Here is a 23,684-nt window from a genome sequence, read left to right on the forward strand (position 1 = left end):
GACACCTAGTGGCCGCAATTAAGAATTGCCACGCTCCGGCCTCGAACTTCATGTCCCAGTGGTCAATGCGGTTTCCCAACATGCTCTGCTGCATCCCGTTGTCGTTGCTCGTCGTGCTCGTGCTCGCGCGTGTCTCTGTCGTTGTTCAATGAAAGGTAATCTCAACATGGCGTCCGATGGACCACCGGGGACCGATTCCCTCCCGTCCGATTTAGGGGCTGCTATTGCGGGCTTGAACACGTGGAGCCACCCGGAGCTTCAGGGCAAGCTGGCGGAGCTGGGAGCGCCCACGATGGGTAAGAGAAGACGACGAAAGAAGCAGTTTGTCCTGGAAGAAAGGATGTGTTTAGCTAACGGTGGCTAGCCCTCTGCTAATGCTAACTAGCTAGCTAGCGTAGCTAACACTTCCGTGGCAAGGATTCAGGCCTGTTGTGTGTTGACATAAAAGTTAAGGGTATTATTATGCCAATAGCTTATTTTAAACCAATGCAACATAGACACTTTTCACTTGAGCGTTAGCAAATTCTTTCAGCAGCAGAGGACTTTAATTAGGAACAACTTGCTGTGGTTCCCTCCTGGTTTTCATGAACGTCTCCTGTGGCAAATAGCGATATAAGATACACAGCTAACGTTAACTGTAATATACAGTTTCAACTTGACAACATCACATTCTAAATTGACCCTAGTTTATTTCCTGTTGCAGTTGTTTGCTAATACAACAGCTGACAGGAAATAAACAAATGTCCCAAAATGTTTCCCTTGCAACATAATTCCAGGGAAATCATCTTCAGCAGAAGCTTCAGTTCAGTGTTAAATGTTATCTTGAGTATCTACTAAAGTCCTCACGATTCATCACATTTCCCTGTTACAGAAATACATTCGCCTAACTCTAATTGTCTTCCTCCCCCAGGTCCCAGAGAGGAGCTGATGGACAGGCTGAAGGGGTACATGATGCAGGTAAACGTCTATACCGTTACAAGTGTCCCCAATGTTGTGTGTGTTTGTTTTATGCAGGGAATTTAATACTTGAGGATTAAGTAATGCATTGCTCAAGTCTTCCTCAGTAGTAGTTGTTAAAGAAGAGGTGAGTGTTTCTCACCTCTGAGTGTTAGGGTACGGTGGTGCAGTCGGTAGCGCTGTCGCCTCACAGTCAGAAGGTCCTGAGTTCGATTCTCGCCTGGGACACTGTGGGCTAGGGATGGGTATCATTAAGGAATTAACGATACTAGTACTCTTATCGATACTGCTTATCGATCCGGTACTTTAACGGTACTCTTATCGGTACTTTTTGTTATTTTTACGAGAAAAAAATCCCGAAACAAATGGGACTGGTTGTTGTCGGTTCTTTTTGTTATTTTTAAGAGGAGAAAGGGGGGAAAAAAGAGACAAATTAACCTGGTCACAGTTAGGTGGCACTCATTTATCCTTTCCTCATTCATTCTCCCACTAGCACTAGCTTTAACAAAAAAAAGTAGCAAAATCTTAATGGGTGCGTTTTTATTATTAATTTAAATATCCTAAAATATCCTTCTACCACACTGTGCCAATAGCAACATTCAGCTAGGGAAACTGAAAGCATCATAAAAAATAAAGCAAGACAGTATCTGCCTGCTGTACTTCCTCCCAAATCACTAAATAAAAATCCCCCCTGCTCTGAAAGTAACATTTCTGAACGACAACTGAGATGATGACCGTCACCTGACGATTTATAGCAGACTGTATTTATGAACACACCCAAACAGCGGGGAAATGTTTACTACTCTCGTCTTAATCATTACCATGTTCACATAGTTACCTGATGTAGACTGGGTAACGCAACCGTGGCATCATTGACAGATGATGGAGGGCGAGCTACTGTAGCTTGTCAAAAACTGTGCATTTCTCCGTTTGACTGTGATGCACTTTGGTAAGTGTTTAGACAAATTGCTCGTGTTTCCACCTTTTACTAGCGAAGGTTTTATTGCACTTGTGACTAGGGCTGGGTATCGTTCAAAATTTTTCGATATCGATACCGTTTCGATACTTGGATTTCGATACCGGTTCCTGAACGATACTTTTTTCGATACCAATTTTTAGAAAAATCCATTTTAACAAAAATAAAACTGCATTACACATTGAAATTATTTTACAAATCTTTAGTTTTCCCCCCATCTTAAGTTTTACAGCAGAAAAAAATAAAACCTACTGTATTTAACATAACTTTAAGTTCTCTAAACGTATTGCCGTCCCTACAAAAAATATTGGAGTACTACAAAGGAAAGAAATGTAGCTAAAACAAATAAATCAGTGGAATAGTTTTCAGTGCAAAACGGAGAGTTGCAAATCAGGGTTTAATGCTCACTGATGCAACAGAACTCTATTCTTGTCCAAAACTGATGAGATGGCTCCACTTCATGCATGGAAGACTAGTTGAGCATTGACTAGCCTATCAATATAGCCAATGGCACAAAGTGAATCCCATTTATATTCAACAAACTATCATGACATCAGCGTTTGTTAACGAGTTGCTAAAAATACATGGGCGATAACTGCCCGCTTGCATATAACGTTAACACTAATTAATTAAACATTAACACTAGCGTTGCAGATCAGTGTGCTCACTGCTACAACAGAACGTCATTCTTGTCAAATCTGACGAGACAGCTCAACTTCACTGACTAGCCAATCAATATAAATGAATCGCATTTACATTCAACAAACTATCATGACATCAGCGTTTGTTAACGAGTTGCTAAAAATACACAATGCCCGCTTGCGCATAACGTTACGGCGGCAATTAATTAAACGATCTAATGCTACAACTCACAGCCAGATGCATGGATTTGTCAGACTGAGGGATCTGATAACCGCTAACTTGCGGTAAGCTGAGCTGACCCACCTCTCAATTATTTCTCTTGTCTGTGGAAACCAGTCCGTGTTGTTTCTGTTTCTTTTCCTGCTTTTCATCATCTTCGCCATATGGTACTCCAGGATAGGAGTAGCTTGAGTGGCTAACTTCTTGTATACTATCCGCACCGCACGCCTGGCTCACAGTCACAACAAACACACCGGCTGTGGGCGTAACGTTTCCTGCATGCCTCTACATGACAGCCAATCACCAGCCGTATTAGAGCGCGGCGTGCAAGCATGTCGCATGCTTATAGGCTCAATGACGCTGTTTTGTTTTGGTATCGAAAATTGGTATCGATTGACAAGGGAGGCTTCGATACCCCTTAGTATCGATGTTTCCATTTCGGTGCCAAGTAAGTATCGAAACTCGATACCCAGCCCTACTTGTGACAACGTGAATTGTCACCATCGACTCGAGTGAAGTACAACCACACTTTAGACCGCTTCGCTCTTTCAGCCATTCTTTAACGTGTGCTGTGCTGCTCAGTTGCGTGTCCATCTGCCTGCCTGCCTTCCCTGTTCCCTGCATGTGTGGTGTGTGTAAGGCACGCCCAGCAGCCCCTCCCCTCTCTCAGTCCTCACTCCAGTACTCCTCTCATCTCGGCGGCACTGGCAGCAGCAGCTGTGTGTCTCTCTCTGACGGAGAGCGCAACGCGGAAAAGATTATCCCTTTTCTCGTTCGGAAATCGCAAAAAACACATCATAAGCCTGTCTTACGGAGTTGGTGAGATAAAATGTGCAGGATAACGTAACGTTTATTTAGCAATTATATAGCCTATAGAGGAAATCTATTTTCTTAATTTCTCCACTCCAGACAGTACCGATAAGAGAACCGTTAACATGAAAGCTTATTGATCCTCCGGTATCCCGAAATCCGGCCCCGGGGCCAGTTTGGTACCGGGTCTCGGTACCCATCCCTACTGTGGGCGCTTTGGTTGTGTTCCCCCCCACCCATATCTTCAGTGCCTACTGCCCAGGTGGGGTATCTCATCGTAAGGGCCTTTCTCTCTGTGTGGAGTTTGCATGTTCTCCCCGTGCTCCCCCAGGGGGTTCCTCCGTATATAACCCCCCCCACTAAAAACATGCAGAAGATCAGATCGTCATCGTCATCCGACCAGTGACGACAACATCCGAAGTTGGTCCCCGGGCGCTGTACGAGAAAGCGACCACTGCTCCTGGCCTGCCCCTCGGAGGAAAGGACATGCCTGGATGGGTTAAATGCAGAGGACACTTTTCACCGCCCACCGTCAGCATGAGTGTGTTGTGGCCGCATGCATGTGTTGATGTGTGTTCGTGTGACAATAAAAGACGGGCTTGTCCGTTACGAGAGAGAGAGTCATTCACTTCTTCACCCAGGGCCAGGGTGGGATTTGACCTGCTTGTCTAACTTCTTCTCAGCTACCTTCACATTGTAATTCAAGGACCAGTGCGCTGAGGCAACTGTTTGGGTGAAGTTCCCCAAAAAAAGGTTGTCCTGTGCACCAGAGCCTTCACTCATCTTCATGTTTTCCCTTTGCAGACTGGAATCCGGCTCAGCAAACCAGGTGATGACAAACCCATGGGCGGCCAGGTAAGTCACAACACCTTGTCATGACTGACTGCTCTCTGCTCAGTCAAGCTTTTTATCAGTCCCAGTCTGCTGTAAAACACCATGTTTTTTAGCTGGACATGCAGCCTAGCAGCCACTGTCCCTATGCCTGGAAAACAACATTCTTGTCCCCTTACACGTTTCCCTATGTCTGAGGGTACAGTACAGTACAGCGTTACCATGGTTATATACCTCGGGCTGTCTGATTATGGCTAGAATGATTATCTGTTATTTACTAGATATTGCGATCACGATTGGGGGCGGCTGTAGCTCAGGAGGTAGAGCGGGTCGTCCACTAATCGCTTTGGATAAAAGAGGTCGGTGGTTCGATTCCCGCCGCCTCCAGTCTGCATGTCAAAGTGTCCTTACCTCCTTGGGCAAGATACTGAACCCCAAATTGCTCCTGATGGTGTGCCAGCGTGGTAGCCTGCCGCCATCAGTGTATGAATGGGTGAATGTACCTACTGATTGTAAAGCGCTTTGGATAAAGGCGATATATAAATGCAGGCCATTTACCATTTTACCATTTACGATGATTAATCTTGATGATTTGGGGAGCACAATTAGTTCACTGTAATGTTTCTGTGTTATCGGCATCTTGCTATCTACAATTAGAGCAGATGTTGTAAACAAATGAAATGGCACAATTTTTAAACATGTAAATACAATTATTTAATGTAATGTCGGGTTATATACTTGTGCAACCCTAATTATACACAGTTGGCATTCACCAGCAGCTTAATTTCTGTTCCACTCAAGAATACAAAATAGTTTTTGCACTATTACAGTAAACCCAGTAAATTTCACGTTTCATAAATTATGGACTCACAAGAATTCAGAGCCTCTATATGGCAAATAGTTAGGAAGCTCTGCATTGTTTTCCCATCACGCCCCCCCCCCCCCCACACACACACACTCACATTCTCCTCTATCCCCCTGCTCCCCAGTTGCCACCGGGCATCCCTCCCATGCCCCCGATGCCCATGCCTCCCCTGCCCCCGGGCATGGGCATGCTCCAGGCCATGAGTATGATGTCCGGAGGGCCGCCCCCACGGCCACCCGGCATGCACAGGGGCATGGAGCCCCCCGGCCTGTCACAGGAGGACCAGCTGAAGATGGCTCAGCAGAGAGCGGCCATGATGATGCAGCAGGAGGAGAGGGCCAAGCAGCAGGGGAGGGTGGTGAGTGTCGATCAGATTTTAACTTGACTTCATGTGTATGTGACATTACATTTACATTACGCTTCCATTTTAGACATTGAACCAAATTCAGGGATGCAAACTAGTCACTTTTAGGTGACAGTCACCTTTTTTTTTTATCCCAAAATAGGGCACTTCATGATTTCTGAGTGGTTTTGTGTATCTGTCACCTTTTTCACTCTGCATGAGTTTGCATCCCTGCAAATTTGACTACCACTCATCATGAAGGTGCACCGTTTTTCTCCCTTTGCTATTGCATCGCCTTGTTTACTTCAAAGTGAGATGACTGCTCTCAGTCACTGGCCGTTTGTGTGTTGCAGGGTGACTCGCGTGTCATGGAGGAGCACATGAAGGAGCAGGAGCTTCTGGAGCAGCAGAAAAGGGTGAGATGATGGTAACCCACTGGTTATGTCCACTAAGCTATACAAGATTATCATATAAAAAAAAAAAAAAAAATCCAAGGTTTGAAAAAGGACTGTTTCTCTTATGAAATGGTTGTTGGCTTGATGATAAGTTTGACTTTTGTATCTTTTAATTTATTGGCTAACTAAAGATTTAGCTTGCAAAATGGAAATGTACCTATTTTTTAAATCCTGATCAACTAATATAAAGCTAGAGAAAAAACAAGAAACTTTCACAACAACTTCCATTATTTAATGTTCAGCCAGTAGTCCTTGTTCATTCAGATCATTCTTATCTTTCTCTTCCTCTGTCCTTTTTTCTCCATGTTTGCCCTTGTTTCTCCGCTGTTATTTCCTCTTTTAGTCTTTTTCCATGTATTTAATTGTACCCCTCCTCCCTCCTTGCTGTCTCAGGCTGCGGTGCTGCTGGAACACGAGCGGCAGCAGGAGATGGCAAAGATGCAGCAGGGACCGGGGCCCAGGGGGCCCATCCTGGGCTCCAGGCCCCCCATGATGCCCCCCATGCCACCTGGCGATCCCATGAGGGGTGCGTTGGTCACATAGCAGTCTTATACAACTTCCTCATCCCCGTAGTACATCTCCTTGGCTGTAGTATATAGATGTTCCGTTTTTTCTTCAATTCAGTCAATATTTTGTATTGATCATTTGGGCACATGTAGTATTCTGACGGTGATGCTTAAATGTTTACATGGTAGCAGGAAATGGACACTAGCAACAAATTAGGCCCAGATGTCTGACAAAATATGGCAATTCTGCTGTGTATCACTGTAATTAGTAATGTTATTAGTAAGGTTATTTTGACACACAAATTCACTCTGGCCAAGCTGCAAAGTAAAAACATGCTTTATTTTCAGAAATCAATGACTAAAAATTATTTTATTTTCACCTAGTAGTCAACCGATATTTAGAGAGCAGCGCAGCCGATGGACAATCAATCACTCAATCACTTTTATATTTATATAGCGCAAAATCATAGCAAGAGTTATCTTGAGGCGTCTATTAAGCTGCGTTCACACCGACCTATTAAAGTTTTTCGCTGGCATCGAGTTTACATACAAAGTCAATGCAAACAAGCGATTGAGCGTATATTCGCCCGGGAGAAAAATCGCTGGGCGTCCGAGCGGCAGAGACAGAGCGATAGGGAGAAAATACGCTCGTCGCCCGAGATGAAATATCCCAACTCGAGCGAAAATACGCTGGCATCAGTCGCTCGCTGTTCAACGCTGATTCGCTGCCGTGTGAGAGCAAGTCAAAGATCACACTGGCTTGGAACAAACCGCTGGTTTATTGTGTGGCAACAAACCGCATTGACAGGCTGACATGAAGTGAAGTCTGTACTACTGGTATAGAGCTCGCGTTCGGAGCACGCTGATAGGCTTTAGCTTGTAAACAACGACGGGGGCTCGTAGTGGACAAACAGCATGACATTGCGTAACGTTATAGCCCCCACATGTCCGTCAATTCGTGTGCCTGTTGATGAGCGATTTAAACACAGCGACAGAGCGATTCCAAAGGGTTGAATCAAGCGACAGAGCGAAAAATAAATATCCCGGTGTGAACACAGCTTTATAGCCTTAATACGGCATTATATAGCCTATATAATGCCGTTATAATGTTGTTGTTGTTGTTGCAATCAAGAAAACCAAAAGAGTAAATAATATAAACTTTACACCACAGCAAAAAGTCATGAAAATAACCTTCATCCGATACAGGATGGCGGAATTGACACAAGGGGGAGCGGCACGCTAACATTGTTCCACAGCAACCACACTGACATGTTTTTTGTTGATTTGCTTTGTGAGTGTAGTAGGCATCGTCCAGTGGCGAGGATCACAAAATGCCATTAATCGGTCAGTCGACCACTCATTTTAGTTTCACGGTTAGGCTTGGTCTCTCCCGTTAGGTTAATTTAAGGACAGAGTTAGCTTCATAATCAACACTTTAGGTTAACTTAAGGATAGAGTTAGCTTCATAATCAACACTTTAGGTTAACTTAAGGATAGGGTTAGCTTCAGAATCAACACTTTAGGTGTAAGCTATCGCATTCCGGCATTGCTGCTTGACCAGAAGCCAACAGCCTTGAGTAACACCTGTGAACTTCCTGTTTGTAGGTTTGGATCCACGCGGGCCACTGCCCCCTGGTGTCAGCATGATGCCCAGCCAGAGGCAGAGGGTGCCCCCGCCTCCAGGGGAGGACAACCGAGAGGTACGCTCCCCCCTTTGTGTGTTGACATGTTTTTTAATAAGCAGGGTTCTGAAAATAGCCCCTTTTTTTAAACAAGGTGCTTAAAAGTCCTTGAATTTCACATGAACCACATAACACTGTCTGTCAGTGACGTCACATCTTATATTTTGACCAAAGTTGGTATTAAAAAGACAAAAGGCGCTTACTGAGGTATGAGCATCTGTTCAAAGTCAAGGCAATCTTTAGACAAATATTTTCCCATCCCATTCCCAGGATTGATAGTAGAATTAACTTGTTAAAGACTAAATGTAATATAATGCAAATTTGATGCCCCTTTTGGACCAAATTTATATTTGAAAAAAACAATTACCGACTATAAGCCGCACCTTTTTTCCCGTTTTTTGGCCTTTTTTGGCCCCTGCGGCTTATATAACGGTGCGGCTTATCTATGGATTTTTTCAAAAAATAAAAAAATAAAAATAAAAAAATCTCTCTTTTTTAGCACTCTTTCTAACTATAAAGCCACTTCTGTTTTAATTTCCTCTCTTGCCCTCTTTTCACCACACTGTATGACACTGTATGACACTGTATGACACTGTGTGCACTGTAAATAACAACACAGGTGGTGTTGTGTTATGTTGTTTTGTTGAAATGTTAATAAATGGGAGCATTACATATGGTAATTAAACATTAAAACACAATAAAAAAAATACCATTAAAACACCCGCGGCTTATAGTCCGGTGCGGCTTATATAAGAAAAAAATAGTCAACTTTGAAGGTGCGGCTTATACACCGGTGCGCCTTATAGTCCGGAATTTACGGTATTTGATTTTCGTGAAGACAGTGCTTGAAAATGAAAAAAAAATTGCTTGAAAAAGTACTTGAAAGTCCTTGAGTTTCGTTTTGTATGAACCCTGAATAAGGCAGCAGTTATTTCGACCACTGCAGTGCATTCCATCACCAAAAGGAACTGCAGATGCTGTCATAGACAACAGCATCATCTCCTTTTGATATACTTTAAAATGATGCAGTTCATCCACATCTCCAAGAATAGCAACACACAGATCCAGCTCTTTATGTGATATCTTTATGATTTTTTGTATCAGGATATGACTTTTCAGTTTTAGGGATATACACACATGATCCCGTTGGTCCCCAGCGGGAGATTCCTCCCTGCTGTTTGTGTCTCTGTTGACATCTTTGTGTCTCCACTCCAGGTCTGGCAGAGCGAGGAGGCGAGCGTCTCCGGGCCCAAGATCCCCCAGGCGCTGGAGAAGATCCTCCAGCTGAAGGAGATCAGACAGGAGCAGCTCACGGACCCCACAGGTTAGTGCAGCTGTCTGTCAGTCACATCTTTAGGGTGGGGAGGAAGAAGAAAAAGTCACACTAATGGCATATGAGGAAGGAGTCAATGGAGTTTAAAGCTAGTATATCAGATCATATCATGCAAAGGTGTCAGTTAACCCATTGATACCTGATGCAGCATTTGTGTGTGTATCCCTTTAAGACCGCGAACCGCGTTAACGCGGTTCGCGGTCTTAAAGGGATACGCACACAAATGAGGGATATACACGCAAATGCTGCATCGGGTATCAATGGGTTAAAGTGATTTCATTCAGCGTGCAAGTTGGTACGGTCAGTTGCGAAAACAATTGTCGAATGCACCTCATCTTCTTAGGTACTGGGTTTAATGAAAGCCAATAAAGAAGGAATAAAGAGCGTTAAACCTGCCCAAACCTGATCATTTCAAGTCAAGAATATGGGCCCGTTTGTGAAAGCTTCTGTTTGGGTGCAGGTTTCATCATTGGATCAGGCCAGATCACATTCAGTGACAGGCCAGATCACATTCAGTGACAGGCCAGATCACATTCAGTGACAGGCCAGATCACATTCAGTGACAGGCCAGGGTGCTGAAAAATAGGATTTTGCGCACATTGCGATTGGATCTTAAAGACCAGATATACAGTATTTATTTTTGAGCTCGATTGGGGCTACAATGCTCATACAAGCGATGTAAAGACATGGGGAGGGAGAGTGGGGGGGGGGGGGGGGGTGAAGTAATCCAGCACAGATGATAAAATAAACACAGCTACAGCAGGCACATGAGAGCGTTTTCAGACGGTGTGAGCTAATTTAATCCGATGTTAAGAATCAGATCAGATTGACAAGTATAATAATAGCCACGTGGTGGGATGTGGGGATGTACTAGCTTTTTGATGTGCTGCGTCTGTTTCCTTTGGCTTGTGTTCCTGTCAGCAGAGGAGGACGAGGAGGACGAGGGCACAGAGATGGATCTGACCAGCTCCTCTGCTCCTGTCATGTCCGAGACGGACGACGAAGACAGCCAGATGTCCAAGAAGGATGTAAGTCTACGTCTTATTGACACCTGAAATCCATCCAGAGGCCAATTCACTTTGACTTTTTGGGATGTGATTTTTCAGGTTTCCTTTTTATTTCAGCCTTTATTTTTATTTTTTATTTTTTATTATGATTTTTAAATTTTAGGCTATTTAACATTTTCATACTTTTCACTCCCGCTAGTTCTTTTTGTTGTCCTGATCGTGGGAACCGTGAATAAACTGGGAAGGGAGATTTTTCAAGTTGTGTAAAAGTAGTGTTTTTTTTGTCTTCTTCTCCCGTCAGAAAAACCGCAAGCGCAGGAACCGCAAGAAGAAGAACAAGAAGAAGCGCGCCCAGGAGAAGAGGGAGCAGGCAGTGCAGCAGAAGAAGGAGGAGGGTGGAGAGAAGGACAAGGACAAGGACAAGGACAAGGACAAGGAGAAGGAGAAGGAGAAGGAGAAAGAGAAGGAGAAGGAGAAAGATAAGGAGGTGGAGCCTGAGGTGGAGATTGAGTACGTCACAGAGGAGCCGGAGATCTACGACCCCAACTTCATCTTCTTCAAGAGGATCTTTGAGGCCTTCAAGGTGAGACTCACCACCTGCTCCAAACTGTTCCTCAGTAGGGGTCTGTATTTTTTAGGATTCCCTCTCTCAGGCTACTCTAGAGGGTTCTTATGATTCCCTCTCTCAGGCTACTCTACAGGGTTCTTATGATTCCCTCTCTCAGGCTGCTCTAGAGGGGAAACTAAGCCATTTTTGCTGTATTTGTTTGCTTGGTGCTTTGGTTTCATTCTTAAAGTGGGAATACACGGTTCTCAACAGCAATGCAAATCTGCAACGAAAGGGCCATCATGCACCTTTGCCTCTGGGCAGACCTCCTTTTTTATAGCACTCTGTTTTGCCCCGCTCTCCTAGCTCACTGACGACGTGAAGAAGGAGAAGGAGAAGGAGCCGGAGAAACCAGACAAACCAGAGACGGCCATACTGAAGAAGAAGGGATTATTTGAGGAACTAATGAAAGACAGTGATGACAGCGATGAGGTTTGATTCCTTCCATTTCCATCTGTTTGGGATATATATATATATATATATATATATATATATATATATATATACTGTATATATAAAGGTGTGTGTTTGAGATGATACATTTTCTCCTTAAATGTCCTTAAACCGAAGCAGCATTTGAATTCAGTATAAACGATGATTTGATTGAGTGTATTGAAGTGAGCCATTTTCCATGTTCTCCCTGTGCAGGACGTCAGAACAGACGGGCCCAAACTGTCCAAGAAGAAGCTGAGAAGGATGAACCGGCTGACTGTGGCTGAACTCAAACAGGTGCTCAGACGCTCTCCACTGACTGGCAGCTCATTGTGTTGGCACAGCGTTTCTTTAAACTGTAGCTCATGACTAGGATGAAGTCCCCAAACGCTTCTGGAGACGGGACGGATGGAAGAATTGGAATCAAATAGTCTTCTCAAATGATTTTTATGGTTTGTTTTGGCTTTTGCTCGTTTGCTGAAAGTTCTCGTCCAGATAGGACAGCTGCCAGAAAGCTGGTACAGGACAGTGCTTTGAGAATCAACTCCTGAGATTGACAATTTACTGATGGGGTAAATCCGACCTGCCTTGTACTCCTAAGCAGAGCTGCCACGATGAATCGATCGACAGAAAATTAATCGCCAACTATTTTGATAATCGTTTTGAGTACTTGGTTAAATAAAGGTCAAATAAAAAATAAATTTAAGAGAAAAGGTCTAAATTCTCAGATTCCAGCTTCTTAAATGTGAATATTTTCTGGTTTCTTTACTCCTGTATGACAGTAAACTGATATTATCTCTGAGTCATGGACAAAACAAGACATTTGAGGGCGTCATCTTGGACTTTGGGAAACACTGATCGTCATTTGCTAGCATTTTCTGGCATTTTATCGACCAAACAACTAATCGATTAATCGAGAAAATAATCGACAGATTAATCGATTATGAAAATAATCGTTCGTGGCAGCACTACTCCTAAGTAGGTTTTTGCCTGCCTTTCAATCAGGGCTGCACAAATAGAAACTTGTACCATTTCCACAGCCAATAATTCTACCATATTGAGACATTTCATAGCTGTAGTTAAAAGCAGTGGAGAAACTGATACACAACACTAAGTGTACTGTGAAATAAGTTAAATCAAATCAAGAGTAGTAACCATGATTTAATTAAGCAATATTACCCGAGATGGTGCGCTGCGCTTTACCGTGATTATTGGCACGACAGTGATGCGGCAGCGCCGACGTCCATACGCGTCACTGAAGTGCCAATAATGAGGTGAAGCGTTTATTTCTCTGTTTTTCTTGGAGCTAATTTGGGTCAAACATGTTGTACCACGTAGGCTATTAAACATTATGCCTATATTATCTAACAGCTAATGACGTTGTTGTCTGTCTCAACCGGCAGAGTGATATTTTTAATAAATCATTTGAGCACGGCTAGGTGTGCTCTTATGCTCATTTGATATAACGATCCAAATGTCTAGTTGACCAATCAGATTGCTTCGTCCGAACTACGTATTGTATAATTGTCAGTATCACAGTAAAATAGATTTTCAATAGCCAGCCGAAGAGAAGGGGAAGCAAATCAGGACAGCCACTGTTCATCTAACCTCTCTTCCTTCCCCTGGTCTCCAGCTGGTGGCTCGGCCGGACGTGGTGGAGATGCACGACGTGACGGCCCAGGAGCCCAAGCTGCTGGTCCACCTCAAGGCCACCAGGAACACGGTGCCAGTGCCGCGCCACTGGTGCTTCAAGAGGAAGTACCTGCAGGGCAAGAGGGGCATTGAGAAACCGCCCTTCGAGCTGCCAGAGTTCATCAAGAGGACCGGCATCCAGGAGATGAGGGAGGCTCTGCAGGAGAAGGTGGGTGGCTGGACTCATGCTCCTTGGATGGGTCAAATGCACAACAGTTTCATTTTTTAGCCCCACCTCCAACTTTTGCAACTTTTTAAAATCTCAATCACCTTCTGGTCCTGAACATAACAGTAATTATTACGTAAGTCAACAAAATGTGTTAAACAAATCAAAATGATGTCATATTTCATACATATCAAATTCACTATTTATATTTGTCTAAGAAACACATTTCAAGCATTACAAATACAAGCCTTTAGATCAAAATGGTTTTAAGATCACGAAGAAAATGAATGTGAAAATCATGTGTCCAAACCTTTGAATCTTCACTTTCCATCTACAGGAGGACGCCAAAACCATGAAGACCAAAATGAGGGAGAAGGTCCGTCCCAAGATGGGCAAAATCGACATAGACTACCAGAAGCTCCACGACGCCTTCTTCAAATGGCAGATGAAACCCAAGCTCACCATCCACGGAGACTTGTACTACGAGGTACTGCATCCCCGAGAAGAACCTGTCTTGTGAATAAGTTCTTTGCAGCTCGTTCTGGTTGTCCCATTTCTTATTGTTGGGTATCTTTTATCTTCTCTGTTGAAGCTGCTGCAACGTCTCAACTTACCGTACTAAACACCATCCATGTCTGACTGCATCCAGCTGCTGCCATGTTAACGTGTGTGTCTGTTTGTCTGCAGGGTAAAGAGTGCCATGTTAACGTGTGTCTCTGTCTGTCTGCAGGGTAAAGAGTGCCATGTTAACGTGTGTCTCTCTGTCTGTCTGCAGGGTAAAGAGTGCCATGTTAACGTGTGTCTGTCTGCAGGGTAAAGAGTGCCATGTTAACGTGTGTCTCTCTGTCTGTCTGCAGGGTAAAGAGTGCCATGTTAACGTGTGTCTCTGTCTGTCTGCAGGGTGCCATGTTAACGTGTGTCTCTGTCTGTCTGCAGGGTAAAGAGTGCCATGTTAACGTGTGTCTCTGTCTGTCTGCAGGGTAAAGAGTGCCTTGTTAACGTGTGTCTCTGTCTGTCTGCAGGGTAAAGAGTTTGAGACTCGTCTAAAAGAGAAGAAGCCAGGTGACCTGTCTGATGAGCTGCGTATCGCTCTGGGCATGCCCGTCGGACCCGTAAGTGCCCCTTTCACCGTTACTCAGTGTTGCTACAGGTCTTGAAAGTGCTTGAATTAAATAAATAAAAAATCAAGTACTTGAAAGTGCTTGAAATCTATCATTACAGAAGAGTGGCAAGTTGCAACCCTGATTATTTACGTCTGACAAATGACTTACCGTAAGTGCAACAGTCAAATGATTTGAGGTAGATGGTTCAGGGTTCCTTTAATTTATTGAGCAGAAGTGGCCAACCACAGCAAGAACATAACACTGTGAAATGAGCAGAACATAGGACGTACGCGCAGTTTCTCCCCAGAATAGGTTTAGCTTTGCAACCCGTACGAGAATCAAAACAAGGAACAGTGTGGAACAGACGTCACTGCTACAAAACACTGATACAATGATCTTATGCTCTGCCCCTTTTCTTACTTGATAACATCTGTTCTCCTCTCTTCTTCCCCAGAACTCCCACAAAGTGCCTCCTCCCTGGTTGATAGCTATGCAGAGGTACGGCCCCCCTCCCTCCTACCCCAACCTGAAGATCCCTGGACTCAACTCCCCCATCCCAGAGGTGAGCCACCTGCACCATCTACCACTAATATTGTTATGGAAATATAGGAAGTGTGCTATTTAGATTTGTATGTATTTTTATTTGTATGTGTCTTAATTCACCAGCACAACTAGTTTTATTTGACTTAATCTCTTTGTAATTGTTGCTCCTCTCCTCCTCCTCTGATCATCAGAGCTGTACGTTTGGTTACCACGCCGGAGGCTGGGGGAAGCCGCCCGTAGACGAGATGGGCAAACCTTTGTACGGCGACGTGTTCGGGACCAATGCCGGAGATTTCCAGGTCACAAGACACTCTGACACACACGCAAACACACACCCCTACCTCAGTCCAGGGTTCTTACAGCCATGAAAAACCCATGTATTTTTGTGTGTGTATGAAACAGTTTAAGGAATATTATTTGGAAATTTCAGTGATGTTTGACATCACAACATTCGGTTCTTTGGGATGAATTTAATTTGTTAATTTGTTTACTTCCAAGGTGATGTTGCGTATATGACGACACACAATGTGATGATGACATAACGATAAAAAAAAATACGTATGATTACTGTGATATTTATTTCTACCTTCCAACTCTGTGTTCTCTTTTAAAACACAACTGAAAGCTGAAAGACGTTTTCACAATGCAAAATAATGATTGTGAAACAATGACACATTAAAAAGATGGCTAATTGATACAAGTCATTGGAGATGGTTGTCTTGCACATGGCCAGCAGCACATGTTAGGATGTACAGCAGTGCACAGAATAGAACATTGAGACAAGATGTTTGTGTGGGTCCGTGGGTCCAGGCCAAAGCGGAGGAGGAGGAGGTGGACCACACACCCTGGGGAGAGCTGGAGCCTTCAGACGAGGAGTCGTCAGAGGAAGAGGAGGAGGAGGAGAGCGACGAGGAGAAACCAGACGAAACCGGATTCTTCACACCAGCAGACAGGTGCTGCACATTCAAAATAAAGGCAGACTTTTTCTTCACAATATAGTAGTCGTGCATACATCTTGAAGAACAAACATTTTTAGTACAGTATGTACAGCTTCAGAGGGAATTAACTCTTGAATCAAACGTCTGTGGCAAACAACTGCTAGAACAACTGTGCTACTAACTCCAGCACGGTGTGTGTGTCACGTTCTATTCAACCAGCTGGGAGGGTGAACGTCGTTTTGCCATTCAGTGAAACTCTCATAAATGCAGACACACACACACACACACACACACACACACACACACACACACACACACACACACACACACACTCTCACACACACACACACACTCACTCACTCACCCTGTTGACACTGTCTTGAAATAAACAGCCATTATCATAATTAGCAATGCAATTATACGATCAACTGGCCTTTGAACTTGGCGATTAAAGCACCCGTTTCAATTAGCATTGAGACTGAATAAGTTGGCTGAGTTGATTAGTTGTTTAACGTGTGTGTGTGTGTGTGTGTGTGTGTGTGTGCGTGTGTGTGTGTGTGTGTGCGTGTGTGTGTGTGTGTTCCAGTGGGCTGATCACACCAGGGGGCTTCTCGTCGGTGCCCGCCGGCATGGAGACCCCAGAGCTGATTGAGCTGAGGAAGAAGAAGATCGAGGAGGCCATGGATGGGTGAGTGTCTCTCTACTGCCTCAACTATTTTGTTCTTTTGATTTATGAGTTCCCCATGTTCTCTGGCAGCAATGTGTGATGGATAAACTAGTACAGTACTGTATATCAGTGATAGAAGGTATAGCTGAAAATATTACTGAGTGTATCTCACCCAATTTATGTCAACAAGATAAGTGCAACTAGTACAATTTGTGTACTCACTCAATACTTGCTTTTTTTTTCTTCAATAATATTTTTATTCAGTTTTTGAATTTTGCAAGACAAGACAACGACAAAAACAAACAAGACAGGGCAGCTCAGACACTTCACAAGTTAGCAAAAACATAGATGTGGACAACAGTAAAGGAAAGGATGGACAAATGAATGAGAATACAATAAAATAAATTAAATTAAATCAGATGTACAAGGCAAAAAGGCAAGAATCAGGTGGCAATATCACTTCGGTTGAGGTATCCAATAGTCAGTGTCTCTGCTAGGTGAGGGTCAATATAATTCAAATAAGGCTCCCACACTTTATAAAAGACATCGGTTGTTGAGTGCAGCATACATGTCATGAACTCCAGAGGCATAAGCTGCATAATTATCTGGTGCCAGTTCCTCTTTGTTGGAGGTTTGTCTTTAATCCAAAATAAAAGAATATTTTTTCTAGCAGCAAAAGTTAATAAATTAAATAGCCGTTTGTGATGTTTATAAACGAGTTTCTTATGGGGAAGGCCAAGAATAAGGCTGACAGGGTCTGGGTTAGGGATGCACGATATATCGGCAATCATATCGGTATCGGCCGATGTTAGTAATTTTTTAACATATCGGTATCGGTCAGATGTTGCAATGTTAATATCGGTTATCATTATCAGCCAAATTCTTCACATTGATATGAAATAATGCAGTAAATCTATGATTTATGGGCTTTTTCAAAGGCTTTGCAAATAAAGAAATGCATAACTTTTTCAAATTCAGTGTTAACATGTGTTTTTCAGTATGTACAAAATGTGATGATCATAAAAATGTGGTTTTATACAGATTATATCGACATCGGTAAATATCGGTTATCGGCCATAACAGCAATGTTAATATCGGTTATCGGCATCGGCCAAAATTTTCATATCGGTGCATCCCTAGTCTGGGTCCAACTCCACACCAAAGATGACACTCAACTGCTGCACTATGTCTGACCAGTATCGTTCTATCTTAGGACATGACCATATGCAGTGAGAGTAATCTCCCATCTCTATCTTACACTTAAGGCAGAGGGGAGACAGGCTAGCATTCATTTTATGACGAAGGCTGGGTGATATTTGCAACATCACTTATGTATAATTCTTAGCTGCATCGACCACAGTCTGTTGCACACAGAAATTCTTTTGGCATTATCAAATATATCACACCAGTCCTCGTCATCAATCAATACTTGCTTTTTAACATAACCAACAACAACAAAAAGCCTTTGCGACAGCCATTATATTTTTAAGACTTTGTGTTCTTCTAATCAAATGGTATTTGTCATGTATTCAGATTCAGATTAAATATTCTGGCATCAACTAATATAATTACAATATTTGTTTCTTGGTAGTTTTCCACCCCGGTCTGGCCTTTACATCACCATAACTATGAAGGCCAGTGTCACTCTAGGGACGGATGGTTCTTTCCTGCCTTCATTTCTTACCACCGTCTTACCTGCATTACCGGCTGTAGTCACTAGGGGGCAGTACGCCTCTTGCAATGGGCCTTTTTTGGTTTATTTTGACATTCAAAACACAGGGAAGCAGTGAAAATGAAGATACGTATGAGACAAGAAGCCAGACTTAAGGTTTATCACTCAGAATTGCACACATAAAACTCAGAACTGCGTTGCCCTAAATAATAAAACAATGAGGCCATCTGGAACAGCGTGACATCCCTGTGTCAGTCTAGCACTAATGGCAAGGTTGGAAGTGAACCAGCAGCTTCCACTTCAATGGCTGCTCTGTTCTGTTCTGTTCTGTTCTGTTCTGTTCTGTTCTGAAAGCCTACTTGGCTCGCCCCAAAACGCGGGTCCGGTCATTTTGGATAGTTGGCTTCATGCCCTGACTAATATCATCTATTACAACACAGGTGTGCTTTGTTTACTTGACCACTTTGGTGTGTGTGTGTGTGTGTGTGTGTGTGTGCGTGTGTGCGCGTGTGCGTGTTTGTGCATGCGTGTGTGTGTGTAGGAACGAGACGCCCCAGCTGTACACTGTGCTCCCAGAGAGACGAACTGGCAACGTAGGGGCAGCCATGATGGCCTCCACACACATCTACGAAATGTCGGGGGTAAGACCGCGCTGTTTACACATACATCTCTGTCCGCATGACATGTACTGTATGTCCTCACGCAAGTTTAAATGGAAAACATTCCAAACATACCAACACTGATTCATGTACACGTGTGCAAACGCAACGGTGGTTCTTCTTGCCGCGATCTAACATCACTTTTGAGCAAATAGGAGATAACAGGTTTCTGGACGTGTGCAGGTGCTTCTGCCCGTAGCCTTTAGGTTTGGGTTATCGCCCACTGATTTCACGATTCGATAGAATTTCTATCAACAAGGTCTAGATTCGATTTCCGATATGATTTGATATCGATATTTCACTTGCAGTTACCAATTTTGCTTGGATATGAAAGAGATTATCAAAGAACCAATGCTGTAAATTGTACAAGGAAGCCTCTAACCTGGTGCATTATTAAAAATATGAATCTTTACAGATGTTTACGAGATCTGGTTGCGCTAAGACCCAAACCACGCAAGTCTAGCGGGGATAAAGATTAAAGCATCCACGGGAAAAGGCGTTCTATTACAAGATCGATATTGGGATTCATCAATCGATATCAGTTCCTTCAAATGAATATTGATTCGATATCGATATATCTTTTTTTCTCTCTCTCTTTTTTTTTTAACCCAGCCCTAGTAACTGTCCTTTAAACTCCTCCTCTCTTTCCTCCTCCTCCAGACCATGGCGGGCCGTAAGACAGGCTCTGGGCAGGAGTGGCAGGGTGTGGAGGTGGCTCTGGCCCCTGAGGAGCTGGAGCTGGACCCCATGGCCATGACCCAGAAGTACGAGGAGCACGTCCGGGAGCAGCAGGCCCAGGTGGAGAAGGAGGACTTCAGCGACATGGTGGCCGAGCACGCCGCCAAGCAGAAGGTACGGACACGCCAATTCTCATCACCGCTCAGAGCAAATCCTCTGTCAGATTTTCATATCAATACATTTATAGTTTCCGCTGGTCGATCGAACACTATAGTGAGTCAAACCATGACCAGTTCATGTCATCAGATTTTAGGCTGTCGGTGGTAGTAGTGATAGTCGTAGTGGAGTTTTAGTTGTGCATCTGGTCACTCTTATTAAGCATTGCAAAGTATGTGTATTATTATTAGATGCTCCTGTTGATTATCTAGAGCTCTTTCCCCAGCCCATGTTAGTTAACAAAGAGTCATGCTGTGGTGGTTCTGTGGTGCTGTCTGCGTTTAAACTGGACCGCAGCACAGTGATGCTGTGGTGGTTCTGCGGTGCTGTCTGTGTTTAAACTGGACCACAGCACAGTTAGCAGGGAGCAACTTGCAGGCAGCTCTCGTCCTTGCCTTTCTCCTTATCAGTCTGGCAGAGAGATAAGCCCTGTTAGCCCCGCCCCCTCCTCCTCCTCCTAACTCAATAACACAAGTCCTGCTGCAGTTATTAAGCACAGAGAGGTCGCTCACATTTGAGATGTGCTGGATAACGGGGCTGAGCGATAACCCAATTACCATGATTTGAGATAGTATATCACACTGGCGGTGTAAACTGCCTCATACTTTTTTCTTTAGAACTTGAAAATTATTTAAAGAAAAGTGATTTTTGTTGACACAAAGAATAGATGACTGTGCAGGATTTACTGAGTTGGAGTATGATGACATGTCTTGATTCCTGGACCAAAGAGTTTCAAAGTTCATATTGCAATTTGCATTATTTATTGTTATTGTTATTATTATTTGTAATTGCCTGGATACATTTATACTGTAACCCTCTAAGTGTTTATTGTCATCCTAAAGGAAAAGGCTGTGTTGGCATTGTAATTTGTTCTCCCCTTGTGATGACATTTGGATCTTAATTGCCTCTCTCCATCTCTCCATCTCTGTCTCTCTCTCTGACCTCTGGACTTTTGCTTTCTCGTTCCCCCGCCCCCTCCTCTCCTCTCTTCTGCCCCCCCCCCTCCTCTCCTCTCTTCTGCCCTGCCCCTTCCTCTCCTCTCCTCTCTCTTCTGCCCCGCCCCTTCCTCTCCTCTCCTCTGTCTTCTGCCCCGCCCCTTCCTCTCCTCTCTCTTCTGCCATGCCCCTTCCTCTCCTCTCCTCTGTCTTCTGCCCCGCCCCTTCCTCTCATCTCCTCTCTTCTGCCCCGCCCCCTCCTCTCTCCTCTCTTCTGCCCCGCCCTCTCCTCTCTTCTGCCCTGCCCCTTCCTCTCCTCTCCTCTCTTCTGCCCCGCCCCCTCCTCTCCTCTCCTCTCTTCTGCCCCGCCCCTTCCTCTCCTCTCCTCTCCTCTCTCTTCTGCCCCACCCCTTCCTCTCCTCTCTCTTCTGCCCTGCCCCCTCCTCTCTTCTACCCCGCCCCCTCCTCTCCTCTCCTCTCTTCTGCCCCACCCCCTCCTCTCCTCTCCTCTCTTCTGCCCCGCCCCCTCCTCTACTCTCCTCTCCTCTGCCCCGCCCCCTCCTCTCTTCTGCCCCACCCCCTCCTCTCCTCTGCCCCGCCCTCTCCTCTCTTCTGCCCCGCCCCCTCCTCTCTCTGTCTGTGTAGCAAAAGAAGAGGAAGGCCCAGCCGCAGGACACGCGAGGCGGCGCCAAGAAATACAAAGAGTTCAAGTTCTAGAGCGGCAAAGAGGAAGTGCACAGCAAAGAGCACATGGAGGAGGAAGTCCAGTACTCTCATTTTAACCACAACACCATCATCTGCCACACCAGCAACAGTAAACACGTCTTTTTGTCTTCGTTTTAACTATGAATCCACGGCATGTGAGAACAACCACATGTATTTCCTCCATTTCTTTGGCCGTCTGATATATTACGTTTGGGTCATTTTTCATTGTAGTTGTGCTTTTTTTCCTGTGTTTTTGTAAATAAAAGAAGTGATGACAGTTCAGTTGTTCTGCCCGCCTGAGTCCATTTCATGTGACGGAATTCCAGACACTTTGTGGGAAATGTGATGCTCACTTTCACTGTAAGCATCACGTGCCAGGAGGAGGAGCATTCAAGCTATTTGCCTGGATTGAGCTGGGCGACTGTAGGCAGAGAGCAGGAAAAAAGCGAGAGGTCTCACTCTGCCCCTTAAACATACTTTTGAGACGCAGAACTTGAATGGATGGAAAGGTCCTTCCACTGTTTGTCATGGTCATTTCATAGAATGATGCAAACCTAGCTGTTAATTTGTGTTTTGGGGGGATAACAGATCAGAGACTCCTTGGCTTGTTGTGTTTTGGGGGGATAACAGATCAGAGACTCCTTGGCTTGTAGTAGAGTTGATGAACAACATTTGCCTACTGTTGGAGCGATCTTCCATTTAAAAACAGCAAAAAATTATTTGGAGTTGACCAAACCACAAAAAGCCTTCTTAACTCATTAAGTGCCATAGACGACCTAACTCGTCTTACATAATCCAGCGCTTAAGTGCCAAGGACGAGCTAACTCGTCTTACATAAACATTTTTTTTTTTTGACGGTGGGACATCAATCAACCCCTTTTACATCTTCGAGATAACTATTTGGAGCAAGAGCATGTGTGTAATCTATTTTACCGACCACTAAGTGGCGACAGAGACCGAGAGAAGCCACAGCCACGGGACCCAAAAGCCACGGGACCAAAAGCAGCCGCCTCCCGCGGAAATGGCTTGGCGATTTTACAGTCAGAAGCCCAGAGACACACACACAGAACGGACAGAGATCCCTTCCCCCCAGAGCCGCGGAGCAACGCGCGAACACACACACACACACACACACACACACACACACACACACACCGCGGGAGCAAGCCATTCAAGGAAATGGCGACGCGATTTTACAGTAATCCATTTCAGACTCGTCTTGCCCGACAGGCAGACAGGCAGGCAGGCAGCAGCAACGCGCTTCTGACACGCCCGCTGTTAGAGCCAGGAGGAAGGAGGAGAAGACACACGGAGGGAGGAGTTTGAATGAGAGGGGTGTTTCCTGTTGTTATGGAGGAAATTACTGTTCAAAACTATTGTTTAGAATGTCTGACGGTCTTACTGATGCCAAAAATGAATGGTTAAAGTGACTGTTTCACAAAAAGCCATTTATCTCTGAATAAATTTCCAGACGCTGAAACCATGCTGTACTCAACGGCTAATATCTACATAACTACTAACTCTGCAAACTAACTCTTTTAGACAGAGAAAGCACACATTCTATTAGTTATTTTTAGATGATTGGTGTTCATGAATTCTTAACAGAAAAGAATCCTCGGCTGTTCTAAAATGAGCCAGAATCGTCAAAAACACCCCTGGCACAACTTACCTACAGGAATGAAAACATGGCTGGCACTCAATGTGTTAATACCAAGAAATGCAATTTATCTTGTGACGAGTCATTTTTCGAGAAGATCAACATTTACCGCATTGGTTGCTGTGGTAATGGTGTAATGCTGCTGAGTGAATATTTCAAGGGGACAGCCCAGCCCATGAGAAACACTTTTTTCTTAGGGGTGATTCATCGTCTCAAAAACGGACGCTTTTTTCAGTGGCCAGGCAAAATAACAAGCTGCAGTGACTGTGACCGCCGCTAGAGGGCGGTGGAACAGTCTGAATGTGACTGTCACCTGACCATATATTATAGGAAGCACAGTGACCTAAATAGCTGCAGCGGGCGCGTGCTGACTCGCTCACTGGTACAC

At 44.3% G+C, this 23,684-nt stretch overlaps 1 protein-coding gene across 1 annotated transcript; it reads left to right on the forward strand.

Moving 5' to 3' along the window:
• Positions 1 to 164: 164 nt before the first annotated feature.
• Positions 165 to 21,900, forward strand: sf3b2 (splicing factor 3b, subunit 2). Its single transcript, XM_083640274.1, has 22 exons — positions 165 to 296; positions 911 to 957; positions 4,409 to 4,459; positions 5,425 to 5,658; positions 5,997 to 6,059; positions 6,492 to 6,624; positions 8,210 to 8,304; positions 9,502 to 9,610; positions 10,544 to 10,647; positions 10,928 to 11,209; positions 11,540 to 11,665; positions 11,882 to 11,962; positions 13,299 to 13,526; positions 13,861 to 14,010; positions 14,546 to 14,635; positions 15,081 to 15,188; positions 15,361 to 15,468; positions 15,980 to 16,122; positions 16,694 to 16,795; positions 18,988 to 19,087; positions 19,766 to 19,957; positions 21,580 to 21,900. Exons 1-22 carry the CDS (start codon positions 167 to 169, stop codon positions 21,649 to 21,651), a joined length of 2,748 nt encoding a protein of 915 aa, XP_083496400.1. The 5' UTR covers positions 165 to 166; the 3' UTR covers positions 21,652 to 21,900.
• Positions 21,901 to 23,684: the final 1,784 nt, after the last annotated feature.

The sequence above is a fragment of the Poromitra crassiceps genome (genome assembly GCF_964638095.1).
Source record: "Poromitra crassiceps genome assembly, chromosome: 7".
NCBI lineage: Eukaryota > Metazoa > Chordata > Actinopteri > Beryciformes > Melamphaidae > Poromitra > Poromitra crassiceps.